The sequence below is a fragment of the Lottia gigantea genome (genome assembly GCF_000327385.1).
Source record: "Lottia gigantea unplaced genomic scaffold LOTGIsca_27, whole genome shotgun sequence".
Taxonomy (NCBI): domain Eukaryota; kingdom Metazoa; phylum Mollusca; class Gastropoda; family Lottiidae; genus Lottia; species Lottia gigantea.
In genome coordinates, this window is record NW_008708846.1 from 1343535 (window position 1) to 1358396 (window position 14862).

General features: G+C 31.9%; 2 protein-coding genes across 2 annotated transcripts; both read right to left on the minus strand.

Annotated features, from left to right (window-relative positions):
• Positions 1–5252: 5252 nt before the first annotated feature.
• Positions 5253–6060, minus strand: LOTGIDRAFT_161033 (hypothetical protein; the record flags this gene model as incomplete). Its single annotated transcript, XM_009056275.1, has 2 exons — positions 5253–5530; positions 5601–6060. The coding sequence occupies 2 exons, from the start codon at positions 6058–6060 to the stop codon at positions 5253–5255; spliced, it is 738 nt and encodes a 245-aa protein (XP_009054523.1).
• Positions 6061–10892: 4832 nt separating this feature from the next.
• On the minus strand, positions 10893–11357 carry LOTGIDRAFT_161034 (hypothetical protein; the record flags this gene model as incomplete). Its single annotated transcript, XM_009056276.1, has 1 exon — positions 10893–11357. The coding sequence occupies one exon, from the start codon at positions 11355–11357 to the stop codon at positions 10893–10895; it is 465 nt and encodes a 154-aa protein (XP_009054524.1).
• Between the last annotated feature and the right edge of the window lie 3505 nt (positions 11358–14862).

The following is a 14862-nucleotide window of genomic DNA, read 5'->3' on the forward strand; positions in this document are numbered from 1 at the left end:
GTCGTCTGTCGGATTGTTTCATGATCGTTTCAAAAGCATGTTTGACTGATAATCCTGTTTTGTTTTTTAAAGGAATAACCCAAGCATATCTCGTATACAAATCTATAACTGTTAAGCAATATTTATATCCTCTTTCGACTGGCATATTAATTAAATCGGCTGACCATATTTCATCCTTTTCAATTACTTTAACTTTTAAAACGTTTTTAGTTTTTCTAAATTCATTTTTATCCTATAACTTTAAAACCTTTTACTTTCCCTTCTTCTCCTGTTTCGCAGTTTTCGTATTAGTTTCAACTTCAATTCTTTCAACTCATCAGACTTTTTCACTGCGTCGCTTATACTCTTTCCCGCTTCCGCGACAGATCCTATAGCTTTAGCTTCGGATGAAATGAGGGATTTGTTGTTTGAAACAAAGCTATCTACTTTTGGAATTATTTTTGAACCTAGGGAAAATATCGATGAAAAGATACCGTCGCCCGAATAATCTTCGAATTTGTGTTGTTCGTGTTTTAGAATTAAACTCATCCTATTTCTAAATGAATTGATTTAACGAAGAAATTGTGGTCTGTTTTTTTCCAAAACAAGAGTTATCTTTCTTACAGAAGTTTCTAAATTAAAAATAACATTATTAATAACCGGATGTTAAGCGAAACAGGGAAGTCATTTTGTATAAGGGTATTTTTAATATGCTTTTTTCGTTAAAACTTAATTTAAAAATGGAATGTAGGGTGAATAGGTTCTTTTTTGGGGTGTGAATTGGTGGAATGTAGGGTGAGTAGGTCTTTTTGGTGTAGGAATTTATGGAATGTAGGGTGTTTAAGTGTTTTTTGGGACCTTTCAATATGTTTCGCACTTTCCCCATGGAATGAAATGGAATGGGGAATCCCTTTGCGAATATATTGAAAGGTCAAATACTACTAACACCTCCTTTTAAAGACTATATTTTTACTTTAAAGAAAAAAAGAAATGAATACAAACAACAGGGTAATACTGAATGTAACAATTGCATGAAAGTATTGGGAAATGTTATTTACGGTAAAACTGTCCTGAAAGATATTAATACAGAATTTCATTTATAGTCTGAAGAAACTCTTAAAGCAAATTTTGATTTAAATATAATTAGTTTTGAACAATTAAATGATTATTAATACATAATGGAAAAAGAAAAGGAACAAACCCGAAATTATTGAACCAACAAAAACAACGAAATTAACTCCGTGTCATCTAGGATCATTCATCTTAGCACATAGCAAACAAATAATGAATAATTTCATTCACGTTATTGATGGATTTGTCAAACCCGAAATATACTATACTGATACGGATAGCTTATACATATCAGACAAAAATTGGAATAAATTGGAAAAAGCTTTGGTTTGACTTCTGAAACGGAATATGGAAAGGGTAAGAATATTTATGGAGATGGAGGTATAATATTTGGTTTATATTTGGCTCCGAAAGTAAAATAGAATATTGTTCTAATTTCTAACGGAGAATTAATGGAAAAGAAAACTTTTAAATGATATACAAAAACTAAGTTGACTGTGGACGATTATCTTAAATTAGCGAGTGGAGAAGGCATTTAAAACGAATTCGATAAACCTTGGAAAAAAGACGGTGTTGTAATTCCGAAAGATAAACAAAAGAAAGTGTTCAAGCATAATTTGAATTTGATTAAAAGAAAACCACCAAACAAATACGGAATAATGTATCCCTATAATGATAAAAATGAAATTAACATGGATGAAAATTATAAATTCGACGATTACGATTACATACTTTTGGAAGAAAATGAAGAAACGTTTAATTGAATACATATCTCTTCTTCACCAAAGTCTAAATATCTTCCACTTTCGTCTTTTACATCTAAATTGATTTCTTTGGTTCCTGTGGAATTAATTGGTAGATATGTTGTTTGAAATGGTTTTTCTACTATTTTATACCCAATTGGAACTGTAAACATAGGAGTACTGAAATTAATTTGTTGTTTGTCTTTATTGAGAAAGCCTCCATCAACCAAATTGCAATGACTGTTGATGATATCGATGTCGTTCTCAATATTTGCTTTTTTAGGAGCAAGTGTAGATTTGCTATACAATTTCTTTTCAAAACCTAATAATTCATTTATTGAGTTTTCCACATCGAAATCTACTTCATGGTTGTCTTTTAAAACTAGTTCTATTTTGTTCAGATTTAAATTACCTTCGAATTCAACATTGGGTTTTCCTTTGTGATATAAAATCGTTGATAGAAACATACTCATAACTTCCTGGTGTTAATGTTAATAATTTAAATGCTTTCCTATTGTCTATTGAAATTTTCAATTGGTTGTTCTTTTCATTGACATTTCTTATTGAATTATAAACTGAAAAATATTTGAGTCCTGATAAGCAGTGCGTTCTTTGAACGCACTGCATTGTTTTGCAACTGACTATTTTTTTTTTTTTGTTTACTTCTGGTTAAGCTCCCCAGCCAAAACTGCACATGTCACACATTGTCTGAAACTATTATTTCTTATACCGTGTGTCGCTACTGTTTAAATGTAAAATGACGCATTTTCTTCCAACTGGAAATGACGTATGACGTTAACCATTCCTTACGTATTTCGAATTACTGCTCTGATTCTGCATCTATTTTGACCGTAATTTTTGTAATGTTCATTACTTTAAACCAATGACTAAAAGACAGCACTTTATAAAATTTAAGATTTTGACTTTTGTCGCTGACTTTTTTTGTTTTAATTTTAGCGTTTTTTTTTCAACTTCTACAATTTTATTTTAATCGGTCTGAAAATTTAATAGTAGAGAAGCATTTTGATTCCTCACAAAAATTTATTTTCAAAATTTCGATATCACTTCCGGTTTTGACATCATTCGCCTCTAAACTTTAAATGTCAACTTCCGGAATTTTGTAGGTATTTGAAAAAATATTTTTGCAATTAGTTAAAATTATAACAATTTTAGAATGAAAATATTTGAACCGGAAGTAACGTGTTAGACGCCATCTTAATGTGACCAATTTTTGTAAAAATCGATATTAAGGTTCAGGTGTAAATCTGATTTGTGTGATTTTGGTGTCTGAAGAATCTGCAATCGATTGCTAACAAAACTTACGAAGCCGATTTTTGAATTTTGGATTCGTATTTTTTTTATTTCCGGTTTTATGTTTTCATTAATTGTCAAAACTATTAAGGCTCATATCTAGTGACTTTGACCTTTGGTGACCTTGTGACCTGAACAAAAGGTGTTGCCTCTTACGATGATATCCTCACTTTTGTTGTGCATCGTTAACTTCCGGTTCTACATTGGAGAATCACGATTTTTAACTTTGAAGAGCTCTGTCACGTGACCTCATTAACATACGACAAAAATTCTTATATATTCTTTGAATGCATGAAATCTCCTTTTTGGTGATATATCACACTTGATATTTTGATCAAAATTGCGCGTTTTAAAGATTGAAAATTTTGTACAAACTTCTATAGTAACTGTGCGTAAAATCACGGTGTCTATAATCTACCGACAGTCACCGTTGCCCTAAAAAAATTTTTAACTACGAATATCTCATGATCTACTGATTGTAAACACTTGCAATTTTGAACATTATTTAACAATGTACACCTTATCACAGACAAATTAAAATTTTTAAAGTGGGCGTGGCACATCCGGTGTGCATTTACCTTTATTTGCAATTTTCATAACTCGCAAAGTTTGCAATTGTCACCCTAGAAAAATTGATCACTACTTAGAACAATTTGTGATAAGATTACAGTTGTTGGCGATCTTTACTTTAAAAAAGGGAATAGGTTTAACAATTTTAAAAAATTGTATTTTTGAATTTTAACGTAAATGACCTTGACCTTTGCATGGTCAAAGGTCATTGATCTAAGATGACCATTCTTACTTTGATTTTTGATGTGCAACATAGACGTCCGAAAAGAGAAATTTTCGAAACTTCAAAGGCTCATATTACTTTTATTTAACCTTTGTTGACCTTTTGATCTGAACAAAAGTTGTTGCCCATTACGAGATATATCCGATAATATTTTCACTTTTGTTGCGCACCGTTAACTTCCGGTTCTACAGCCAATTGAAAAGTGCGATTTTTAACTTTAAAAAGCTCTGTCACGTGACCTAATTTACATACGTGAAATTTTCTCTTATGCCCTTATTACACACAATCACTTGGTATTTTGATTGAAATTGCGCTTTTTAGAATTTGAAAATTTTGTATTGACTTCTATAGCAACTGTGCGTAATTGTAACGGTTTCTATAATCCACCGACAGTCACCGTTGCCTTAAAAACTTTTAACTACGAATATCTCATGATCTAATGATTATAAACACTTGCAATTTTGAACATTATTTGACATTGTTCACATTATTAGAGACAACACAATATTTTTGCAGTGGGCATGGCAAATCCGGGTTACTTTTACCTTTACCTTAAATAATTCAAATTGTTATAACTCTTATAGTTTGTATTTGTCACCATCGAAATTTTACATAAAATTAAAGCACTATTTGGGACAATAATTGATAGAGTTACATTTTGTTTGGGCCTTTTACTTTAAAAAAGGGAATAGGTTTTACAATTTATAAAATTTTGATATTTTGACCATTTACAAGCATGACCTTGGTCTTTAATAGGTCAAAGGTTATTGATCTACGATACTTTTATCTTTGATGTCCGACATAGATTTTCGCCTTTACAGACGTCCCAAAACAGGAATTTTCAACACTTTTAAGGCTTATATTTCTTTTATTTGACCCTTGTTGACCTCTTGACCGTAACACAAGTTATAGTATCTGACAAAACCTTTCCATAAATATTTCCTTTATTGTTGTGCGATTTGCTTTTTTAACTTTACAGCTACTTGAAATTCGACTTTTTACTACCGAATGTTAACACCTTTTAGTACCGAATGGTATCAAATCCATGCGTCTTTTCACTACCGAACGTTAAACGGTTTAAACGATTTTTTTACTATTGAATGTTTACATGCTTTTCTTTCCGGTAAGAAATCTCATTGTGACTTCAAAATGCAACGTGTTATCGATGTATCAGGTTGGATGCGCACTGCTTCGGTACCGTTATAACAGTTCTAGTTTATATTTTTTATTTGAATCAAGTTCACATTCGTAATTTAAGGTTAATCTAATTTTCGAGGATTTAGATGTTATTATAAAAAATTCTTCGTCCATTTTAATAAACATTTTTTAATTCCAAAACATTTCTATAATCGTCTTTACCTATGATTCCTTTTTCTAATAATCTTTTTTAAAATGGCGCGGATTTCATTGAAATTAGATTGATGTACATGTTTTATTGCTTCAATAATTATATTAAGTCTGTTGAGTAATTGTTCAGGATCATCGGACAAAAAAGTTATACCTTCTCCACTAGATATACTACTTTCTCTACTACTACTATCTCTTGGCATCATATTATCGAATATATATTCATCGTTTTCATTAATAGCTTTTATATGTCGGTCACCTTCTTTCGATCTATTTGTTTCGGGTCCTGACATTTTAGTTATATGTAGAATGCTTGAATATTATATCACCGTAATTGGCATTTAAAAGATTCTCACCATTCATTAAATCTATTAATCCTTCTATTAATGTGTATATAAAGGGTTTTGTTAAGATTCTGACTTGTGGTGCATTTTCATTAAATCTTATTCTAAAACGATTAAACATTAGCCCCTCATTATCAACGATTGGTTTAATACTCTTTGGTAAATCTGGGCTAGGGTTTGAAAAATGACGTATTATATCGTTATGTGACCATATGATAAATTGATTTGCAGGAGGATGTTCTATTTCTAGGGGAGGATGTGAAACACCAACAGGTGGGTCTACTAATTTCTTTTGTATCTCTTCTTGTTGTTTTAATATACGACTAAATAAAGTTGATAAGTTTTTATCCAATCCCATCTGTGATAATCTTTTATCTTCAATTTTAGATTTCATTTGATTTTTAGTTTTCATATATTGTTTATTTTTTTTAAATATTTTATTCCAATCAGTTTTCGACGTTTCACCAGACATATTTTAATATCAAGTATTTAACTTCTCACAAATATTTGTCATAACTTTTTGTCCTGCTGGTTTTCTTGTATTAATAAACACATAACTATGGTCGTCAGAATTGTTCCATTGTTTTTTACAAAGTTTTTTAAATTCATCTTTCTGCATACCAGGAATTATCGATTGAATTATTTGACTTAAATCATTATCGTTTAATTCAAATAAAATAAAACAATTGGCGTTCTTTCTGATAAACATTGCATCAATTCCATAAAATGATTGAAAATGATTCCTTTAGTAAAGAATTATTGTTGAACTCTTTGATTTGTTTGTGCTACACAATCATCAAAAATGATTAGGTTTTTTCTTTCCTTGTCAATATGGGGCAAATCTAAATCATACACATTTTTAGTGAGCAAAACTTTAATATCAGCAAGATTGACGGATGGATTCTTTTCTTTTATGCAATAATTTATAAATTCTTCAATCGCATTGTTTTCTTGCAGTTCTTCATCGTTTTCATATATTTGGCCTACATCTTGTTTTGGTAAATATTCTAAGGCTTTCAGATATTGATAATAGAATTGATCTGGAGTTGATGTATATATGTATAAGGAATTGACATCTAATAAATCTGGAGTTGTTAACATGTTAAATAACAGGTAGATCTTTCCTGAATCTGATTGCCCCAGGATGCACGTTAGCATTGGGTTTTGTGGAAATCTGTCTGAATGTTTGAATTTTGAAGCCATTTTTTAATAGTTAAGTTTTATTGGGGGTTTAGTAGAACACCGTCTCCTTTTCGATATTTTGAAGATCACAACTGCGAATGTCCTTAAATATTATTCCCTTTACTTCTTTGTTTTCAATCTTCGTTTCACCCGTATCGATTTGATCAATTAATTTAGACAAACCTTCTTTTACCGTTTTCTTGGTTTCATGGTTGAATTGTTTGATGGTTGATAAGATATCTTTTATGCCCGAACCTTTGGCTAATTTTTCCATTTCTAGGTTATTTCTACGTTTTTCTCTGGCTGCTCTGCGGCCGCTAACCCCCCGAAAATTAAAGGCAGGAGAAACAGAAATCCACCTTCTTTAACTTGTTTGTCTATTTCACCAAAATTGATGTGGTCCTTAATTTTATGACTTTTTAATTTATCAATAATTGATTTTAAAATATGTATCTTTATACCGTTATGAGTAATTGTTTTCAGTTTGCCACTTTTAATTGATTCTAATATTTTCCCGACTAAAATTTCTGATTTCATTTTTTAAAGTAATTTTTTCTTCAATTCTGTTCATCTTTCAATCCATAACATTTATGATATGGCGAGACTCTTCTAGTAATAAACAATAGCCGACCATTTCCCCTGCTGTCTTTTCAATATATATGGACAGCTGAACACCCGTTTTAAACAAATCTTCTTTGTGGGCGGAGAGATCAAAGCAAAATATTGGATAATTTAAAACAAAATCTACATATTGAAACTAAGGTACATTTCCAAATAACTCATTCATAATTTTATAGTTTCTATATAATTCGTTATTTTCGGTTACTATTATTTTCTTGTGAATCCGGAAGAGATTTGAAACCAAGTATTAAATATCTTACTGGTTTTGTAGTGTTTGTCACTTGCCATGTGTAATTCTCTCCTGTGATTGTTATCGATCCAATCGTGTTTCTTCTTAAAAATGCTATATCAATATCTTTTGTCAAACTATTAAGTAGTCTTGTTTCTACTTCAATTGTTGGGGTTATTACTGGAACATAAAATTGAATATTTGTTATTTTCAATTGAGCATTTGAATTGTCTTCTCCAAAAAATATTCTATCATTATTTATTGTTCTTTGAAGATGGAATTTGAAAGGAAGACCAATGTAAACCTTTCTATGTTCGAGTAAACCAAATAGTGGATAGTGGTTTGATTGTATAAAACCTTTTTATTACCTTTATTATTTTGAAATTTTGAGACATTGATTTAATTTTTAACAGCAGTTCTAACTCTTGCTTCGTTGGCATCACCCGCAATGTCTTCTTAGTTGTTTTGAATTCCCCCATCTCCCAAATCTGCAATCCATCCCGATGATGAATTATAGTCTTTTGGATAAAGTAGGGTTTTCAACATGGTGTCAAATTCACCTGAGTGAATACATTCTCACCAAAACGGCCTTCTTAGGACCGTTCTATAAATAGAAGTTTGTACTTCACGTTAACAACGACATATAATTACATGAGTAATCAGTTGAACACTGAATTTAAAGTAATAGTAGTAATGATAAATCAATACAGACTAGCTCGCAGCTAGAATATTGTCACGTTACAACTTCTACCATATATGTTTCAAAACGGTCCTAAGAAGACCATTTCTAATAATAGAAGTCGTTGGCCTCATACTACACAGCACGTGCTAGCCTATAATATGACAAATCATCGTGACTTTGTTGGTTTCACATGTTTGTTGGTTTTATATTGATTCAGTGATGGTAATTAAATCACCTTATTTCCAAAATGTTTCCTCCTCTTGATTATTTCTTAAACCATGTTTAATATCTTGCCAGACGAAAATTGAGGAAGGGAATACTGCACGCAAGTTAGGAATCGGTTACGAATCAGCTAAGAATATGCCGAGTGCATGTGCGAATTAGGTACGAATAAAAATGTTGTTGGTTTCACATGTTTGTTGGTTTTATATTGATTCAGTGATGGCAATTAAATCACCTTATTTCCAAAATGTTTCCTCATCTGGATTATTTCTTAAACCATGCTTAATATTTGAAATCATTCCAACTAATTTTGAAATTGGAATCGACAAATTTTGAAGTTTTGTGTAAGAAGTTTGGCAAGTTTTCGCAATTATCTGCTCCATCTTAACGAAATTCTTAAATTTTCTTTTACAAAACAGGCGAAATTCCTACGGTTTAATTTATAAAGTTTCTCCAACCAAAGTCCAAACATAACAAAGGATTTGATAGAACGCGAATGATGTTGTTTTATAGATCTATCACAGTTAATGTCTTTTACACTTTCACTATTATTAATTTTATTTGTCAAATTCTTTAATATCCATAACAATGTTCACAACACATATTCACATGTTTTGTAAACAAATCGTCAGAGGAGGAATGTTTTTGTTGGAAAACAATATTTTTAGGTTTTTTAGAAAGTTTTCTAAAATGTTCTTTGTGGTAAACTTTATGACTTTGGTACCCTTCTTTTACCAATTTACCCCCCCCCCCCCCCCCCGAAATCAAATGTTCCTCAAGGTGCTTTATATGTGCATCTACTTCAGTTGTATCGTATTCTGGAACTGAAAATAAAAGATACGGCAGAATTATATGAAGGAAGTAGAATCTCAAGTGAATTTAATATATTCCCTTGCTGGTATAAATTCTCCCCTGATCTTTCTATCCATTATATTTATGATATGACGAGACTCTTCTAGTAATAAGCAATACCCAAAGAGTGGATTTGTAAATCGACAAACCTGCAGTTGTATGAATTTTTTTTTCCATTTTTTCCTCTGCCATATTCACCAAAGTAAAATGTAATTCATTCACAATACTACACTATTACGCATTATGAAATAAATTTCTTGAATATTCAGGTATAACATTTAACATAAAATCAATATAGTAACTGAAAATTTCCGCATAAAATTCTCATTATACATAAAATTAATTTTATATCCCATTAAATTATAATCATTAAAGCTATGTTTTCCCATTGAATTAATGATAATAAAGTTGTGTTCGCCTGGCGATTTATAGGGGTATGGGGATAGTTGCTCGCCTGCCAGGGTGTTTACAGATATCCTGCAACTACGGAGTGAAGTGGAGTGGTTGCAGGATATCTGTAAACACTAGTACTACTTCCCACCGCTTTAAAAAATAATAAATAGTATAAAACATTTCACATGTTCAATTATTTAATTATAGTTATTGATTCTTTCATTTTTAAAAATTCTAATTGTATATTTGTGAATAATTCACTAGGAGAAGGTTCATAAATTTTATAATTTGTCCTTATCCTGTTGTTTCAAACAATAAAATATGTTTAAGCTATGGAACCGGTCAGACTTAGTCGTAGATAATTATTCATCATCTATATAATAGAGGGTATTTTTTGTTCAGTGCTGCGGCTGGCCAGTTTGTGTTATATCTTGCCAGACGAAAATTGAGGAGTTAGGAATCGGTTACGAATCAGCTAAGAATATGCCGAGTGCATGTGCGAATTAGGTACGAATAAAAACATATTCTTGACTTGTCTGACAATTCTTTAGTCGTTTTCTCAAGATAGCTATATAATTGCCCACAGTTGGTAGACATCAGCATCAAAATGAATGTCCTACTTTCATTTGTATTATTGGCTCTGGAATGCGTTAAGAATAAATACGAATGTTTACGAATTGAATTGAATTCAGTTACGATGCCTAAGAATGCATTACAAATTTGTTACGACATTTATGAGTGCGTGACCAAAACTTAGAACAGCTCATCACTTTTACCACGAATTCTCGATAGCTCAAGATTATTGTGCGAATCAGTTAAGAATTTCACGAACTGATAAAGATTTAATTGCGAATCCTACTATTTATCAATCCGAGGACTCTGTTGAATAGCATTAGGTAGAATTGAATTAAATTTGGGTATTATATTTGAATGTGGGTCAAAATATCTTCATGGCTTTTATTTAATAGTAATCTTTAACAAATTATTATACAAGGAACATAAATATAGAACAATATAAAAAGAAACAATTGTGCCAATAAGAAGGAACAGTCGGCAAAATCTACTTGATCTTCATCACCTATCTAAAACTTTACCAACTCAACGCCTCCATTTCTAATTCTAATTACAATTGCTTTTCTAATGATTTTGGTGTCATGAAATTGAATGCATTTTCAATTTTCTCGATATCTTCGTTTTTTGACTTTTCGGCTTCTTTTAGCTTTCGTGAATTTTTACGCACCAGTTCGATTTTTGCTCTGGAATCTACTGCGCTCAATGTAGCAACCTTTCCACACTCTGTATAATGCAAATGTCTCAGGGCGTGACTCTGTTCCTTCTTTCGGCGTTCGATCATTTCCTCCATGGCTTTTTCTTGTGATATACTTAATATAGTATTCAAGGGACCTCTCCTAAATCGCTTGGTAGCAGTAACAACACGAACTGCCATCTTAAATTTGTTCAAAGCTCTAACAGCTTTCTTAAAGTTGACTTTGGCTTTTTTTGAGCTAGTATCTTTATCCTTCATTGCGGTTGAACATTCAGATGTTGTTGGATTTTTTTCGGTTTTTTTCATTTCTGTTACCGACATGGGTGTTAAAGATTTGTTATTTGCTGACTCTATTTCTGAAAGAACAATTCCTATTTATAGATGAAATGAGCTCAACGTTCTCATTTTCCACGCCTTATTAGCATTGTGAATTAATAAACGGCAGTGCCAATACGCCCACTTTTTTTAGTCTTGTTCTTTCTTTTAACAATATATATTATAGTGGTGTTAAGTCTGTGTAAATGTTCTCAAGTTTTTAATTCCTTAGCCCAAAGGGAAATGTCTGTGCCAAATACTCTTTCTATTGTAGTGACTTTTAGATTTTCAGCGGAAGGGCGTGGATTAATTTGTTTGCTACTGTTTTATTTGTTCTAATGTTTGAAAAGTTCAATAACATCCTTGATACAGTGGGTATTAATTCTTATGAATCAAATCTTGAGGATGATAATAAATGACTATGGTATACATGTATCAAATTGTTCAACCTCTTGAGTATAGACAAATACAAATAAAAGAAGCGCAATATTGTCGGATTAGGCTTAGGCTATGCATATTATAATATTTGGCATAGATATTTACCTAAAAACTAAAGAAGCCATTTGGATTAAGAAATTAAAAACTTTACACGGACTTAACAGTTTCAGTTAATCGATGTATAAACAGAAAAAAAACCTGTGTACACTGTATAAATCCGCGTAGCGTGCATCTTCTGAAATGATTAATAATTTACATGTGCGACCTCGCTTGACCTCCGCATTTACTTGTTTTGATAAACATGGGTTATTTCTACAATGTCAGCTAGCAGAATGAATCCAGTAGTTTCAAGCAAGGTAAAATGTATTAATGGTATACTTTGAAATAAACAAAATGGCGGATTTCAGTTATTACCAAATATCACAATTTCTTATCGGCCGAATATAATCATTCCAACGAATGACGTCACGTGACAAACTAGCGGATTCCGTGTCAGCAGAAAAATCTATGAAACACAATGTGGGCCATATTCTTATGTAGTTTCAATGACTTTTAGCAATAAATCACTCTTACGTTTTACTTATCTAATTTTGTCAGTCAAATTTTTTTGATATATTATTAAAGATAAATACTAAGAAAAGTTAATTATACCACTGGGTATCCATACAGCGGGTTTTTCTCAACGTATTTATAGATCGAACATTGTACATAAGTGACGCATTTTGCCGCTGTTGTCGAGGTGGTTACTCATGAAATATGGGCCAAAGTGGGGGATTCATAAAGAAAATCGAAACAAACCAATTTTGATTATTTTGACATAAAAAAAAATTGCGTTTATTACATCAGACGAAATTCGGTGTTGAATCCTTATATGCACGAAAATAGGTTACACCACTGTATATAACGTACTCGCGTAACGTTACTTTTCTATATTGTTCTTTACATACGGAAAATTTTGAGGTGACAAGTTAACGTTCGCTTCCAGCGGATGCTGATATCGCAAACTAGGTAGAAGTTGGTAGTTGGATTGTGAGGTGACATTTCTGGATTGTTAATTATATACTTGGTTTATTTACCAGATATTGCGCATGCGCACTACACAAATTCAATATTTCCATCAAATTTATAATTTGATTTCACAATACATACCAAGTTTGATGAAATTTGGATAAAAAATAAGAAAGTTGGTTATGCGCATGCGCACTACGAAAGTCTAATATTTCCATTAAATTCAAAATTTGATTATGCACATACATGCTTAATTTGATGAAATTCGGACAAGAAATAAGAAAGTTGGTAATGCGCATGTGCCCTACGCAGATTCAACATTTCCACCAATTCAGAAGTTAATTGTACACACACATACCAAATTCTATGAGATTTGGACAAGAAGTAAGGAAGTTGGTAATACACATGCGGACTACAAAAATGTGATATTTCCATCAAATTCAGAATTTGATTAGACGCATACATACCAAATTTGATGAGTAAGTAAGTAAGTAAGTAGGCTAAGTAATGCACATACGCACTGCACAGTTTCAACATTTTCCTGCAAATCGAAAAATATATTATGCAATAAGTTCAATTTCCAGCACATCTTTTAAACCATTCTAGATCGTCTGTATATGTGCAAACTGGACTGGTGCATTTCTGATATAATTATAGATATTTTGATAGTGTCCTCGTCTGCCAACATACGTATATAACCTGTATTGACCTCAATTAGTTTCTAAAAATAGAACAGGTGTGTTATTGATATTCAACATCAACATCAACATCAAGTTTATAACCCGTCGGCGTATAGTCCCACTAGTTCTGGTCAGATATTACTTTCACAACCTACCAACTATCCCTCCCAAAATTGGTCAATGGAATCTGTGATTTCCGATATTTACGCAAAACTTCAAAAACTTGATGTTCTAGATCAAATTAACAATAGACTATACACTATAGAATCTAGATTTCTGTCATTGGAAACTGCCATGCAAGATATGTGACAAGCACAGATGAGGCTTGATAAATTGTATATAAACAATTCCCTTTATCGCCGAAATCCTGATACCGGTAAAAGATTAGACAGACACATACATGTAAGTGATTTAGTCGGGTTTACTCCGTATTGTTTGGAACCAAAAAATAAAGACCATACCTATGGCGATATCCATGGTATATGACGTATACTAGCTCGAAATAAGCTTAAACAAAACGTTGAAGTTTTAAATGACTTCTCATCGGAATCTGTTTTATGGTTAAAATTATACGATCAACTTATATTGGGATCGGTGTACATTCCTTACGAAGGCTCTGTTAACCACATCTTTGATTTCTTTAATAATTTGACAATTGATATAACAAGGTGCAAACTGTGTATGATATACCTGTACTGTTAATCGGTGACTTTAACTCGCGAACAGGTGAATTGTCATAGAATCTGATATTATTCGATCTATTGGCATAGACAATATTGACATGGATGTTTTTGATAATTTACACACTACTGACCTACCGCAAAGATGTAATCGAGACAAACGAACGAATAACAATGGGTTAAAACTTGTGGAACTATGTAGAATATTGAGCTTAACCATATAGTAAATGGAAGATATGGCAGTGACACTGGCGTTGGTGATTTTACATGTTACAATAAAAATAATGGTAAGAGCACTATTGACTATGTAATCATATCAGCAGAGTTACTGCCACTTCTTTTTGATTTCTGTATTGGTAACCTTGACAAATATTTATCCAATACACCCTGTGCCATAAATGTTAAATTAAACGCATCTTGGTCAAACGTTCAGGGAAAATGCGAACAAAAACAAGCGGTGTGTCAGAGAATTAAGGTCTCTAGTTGGGACACTAATTGTTTACAACCACACATTGAATCGTTTGACCAAGCGGCGTTGCATAACCTGAAATATAAATTAGAGATTATTAATGATATTCAATGTGATGTTAATACATTAACTTCAGATCTTTGTTGAATTATTTTAAAGGAAGCCGAGAACACAGGGTTACATAAAGAGGTAACTGTTAAGTGTGTGTGTGGGGGGGGGGGGGGGGGGCCAAAAGG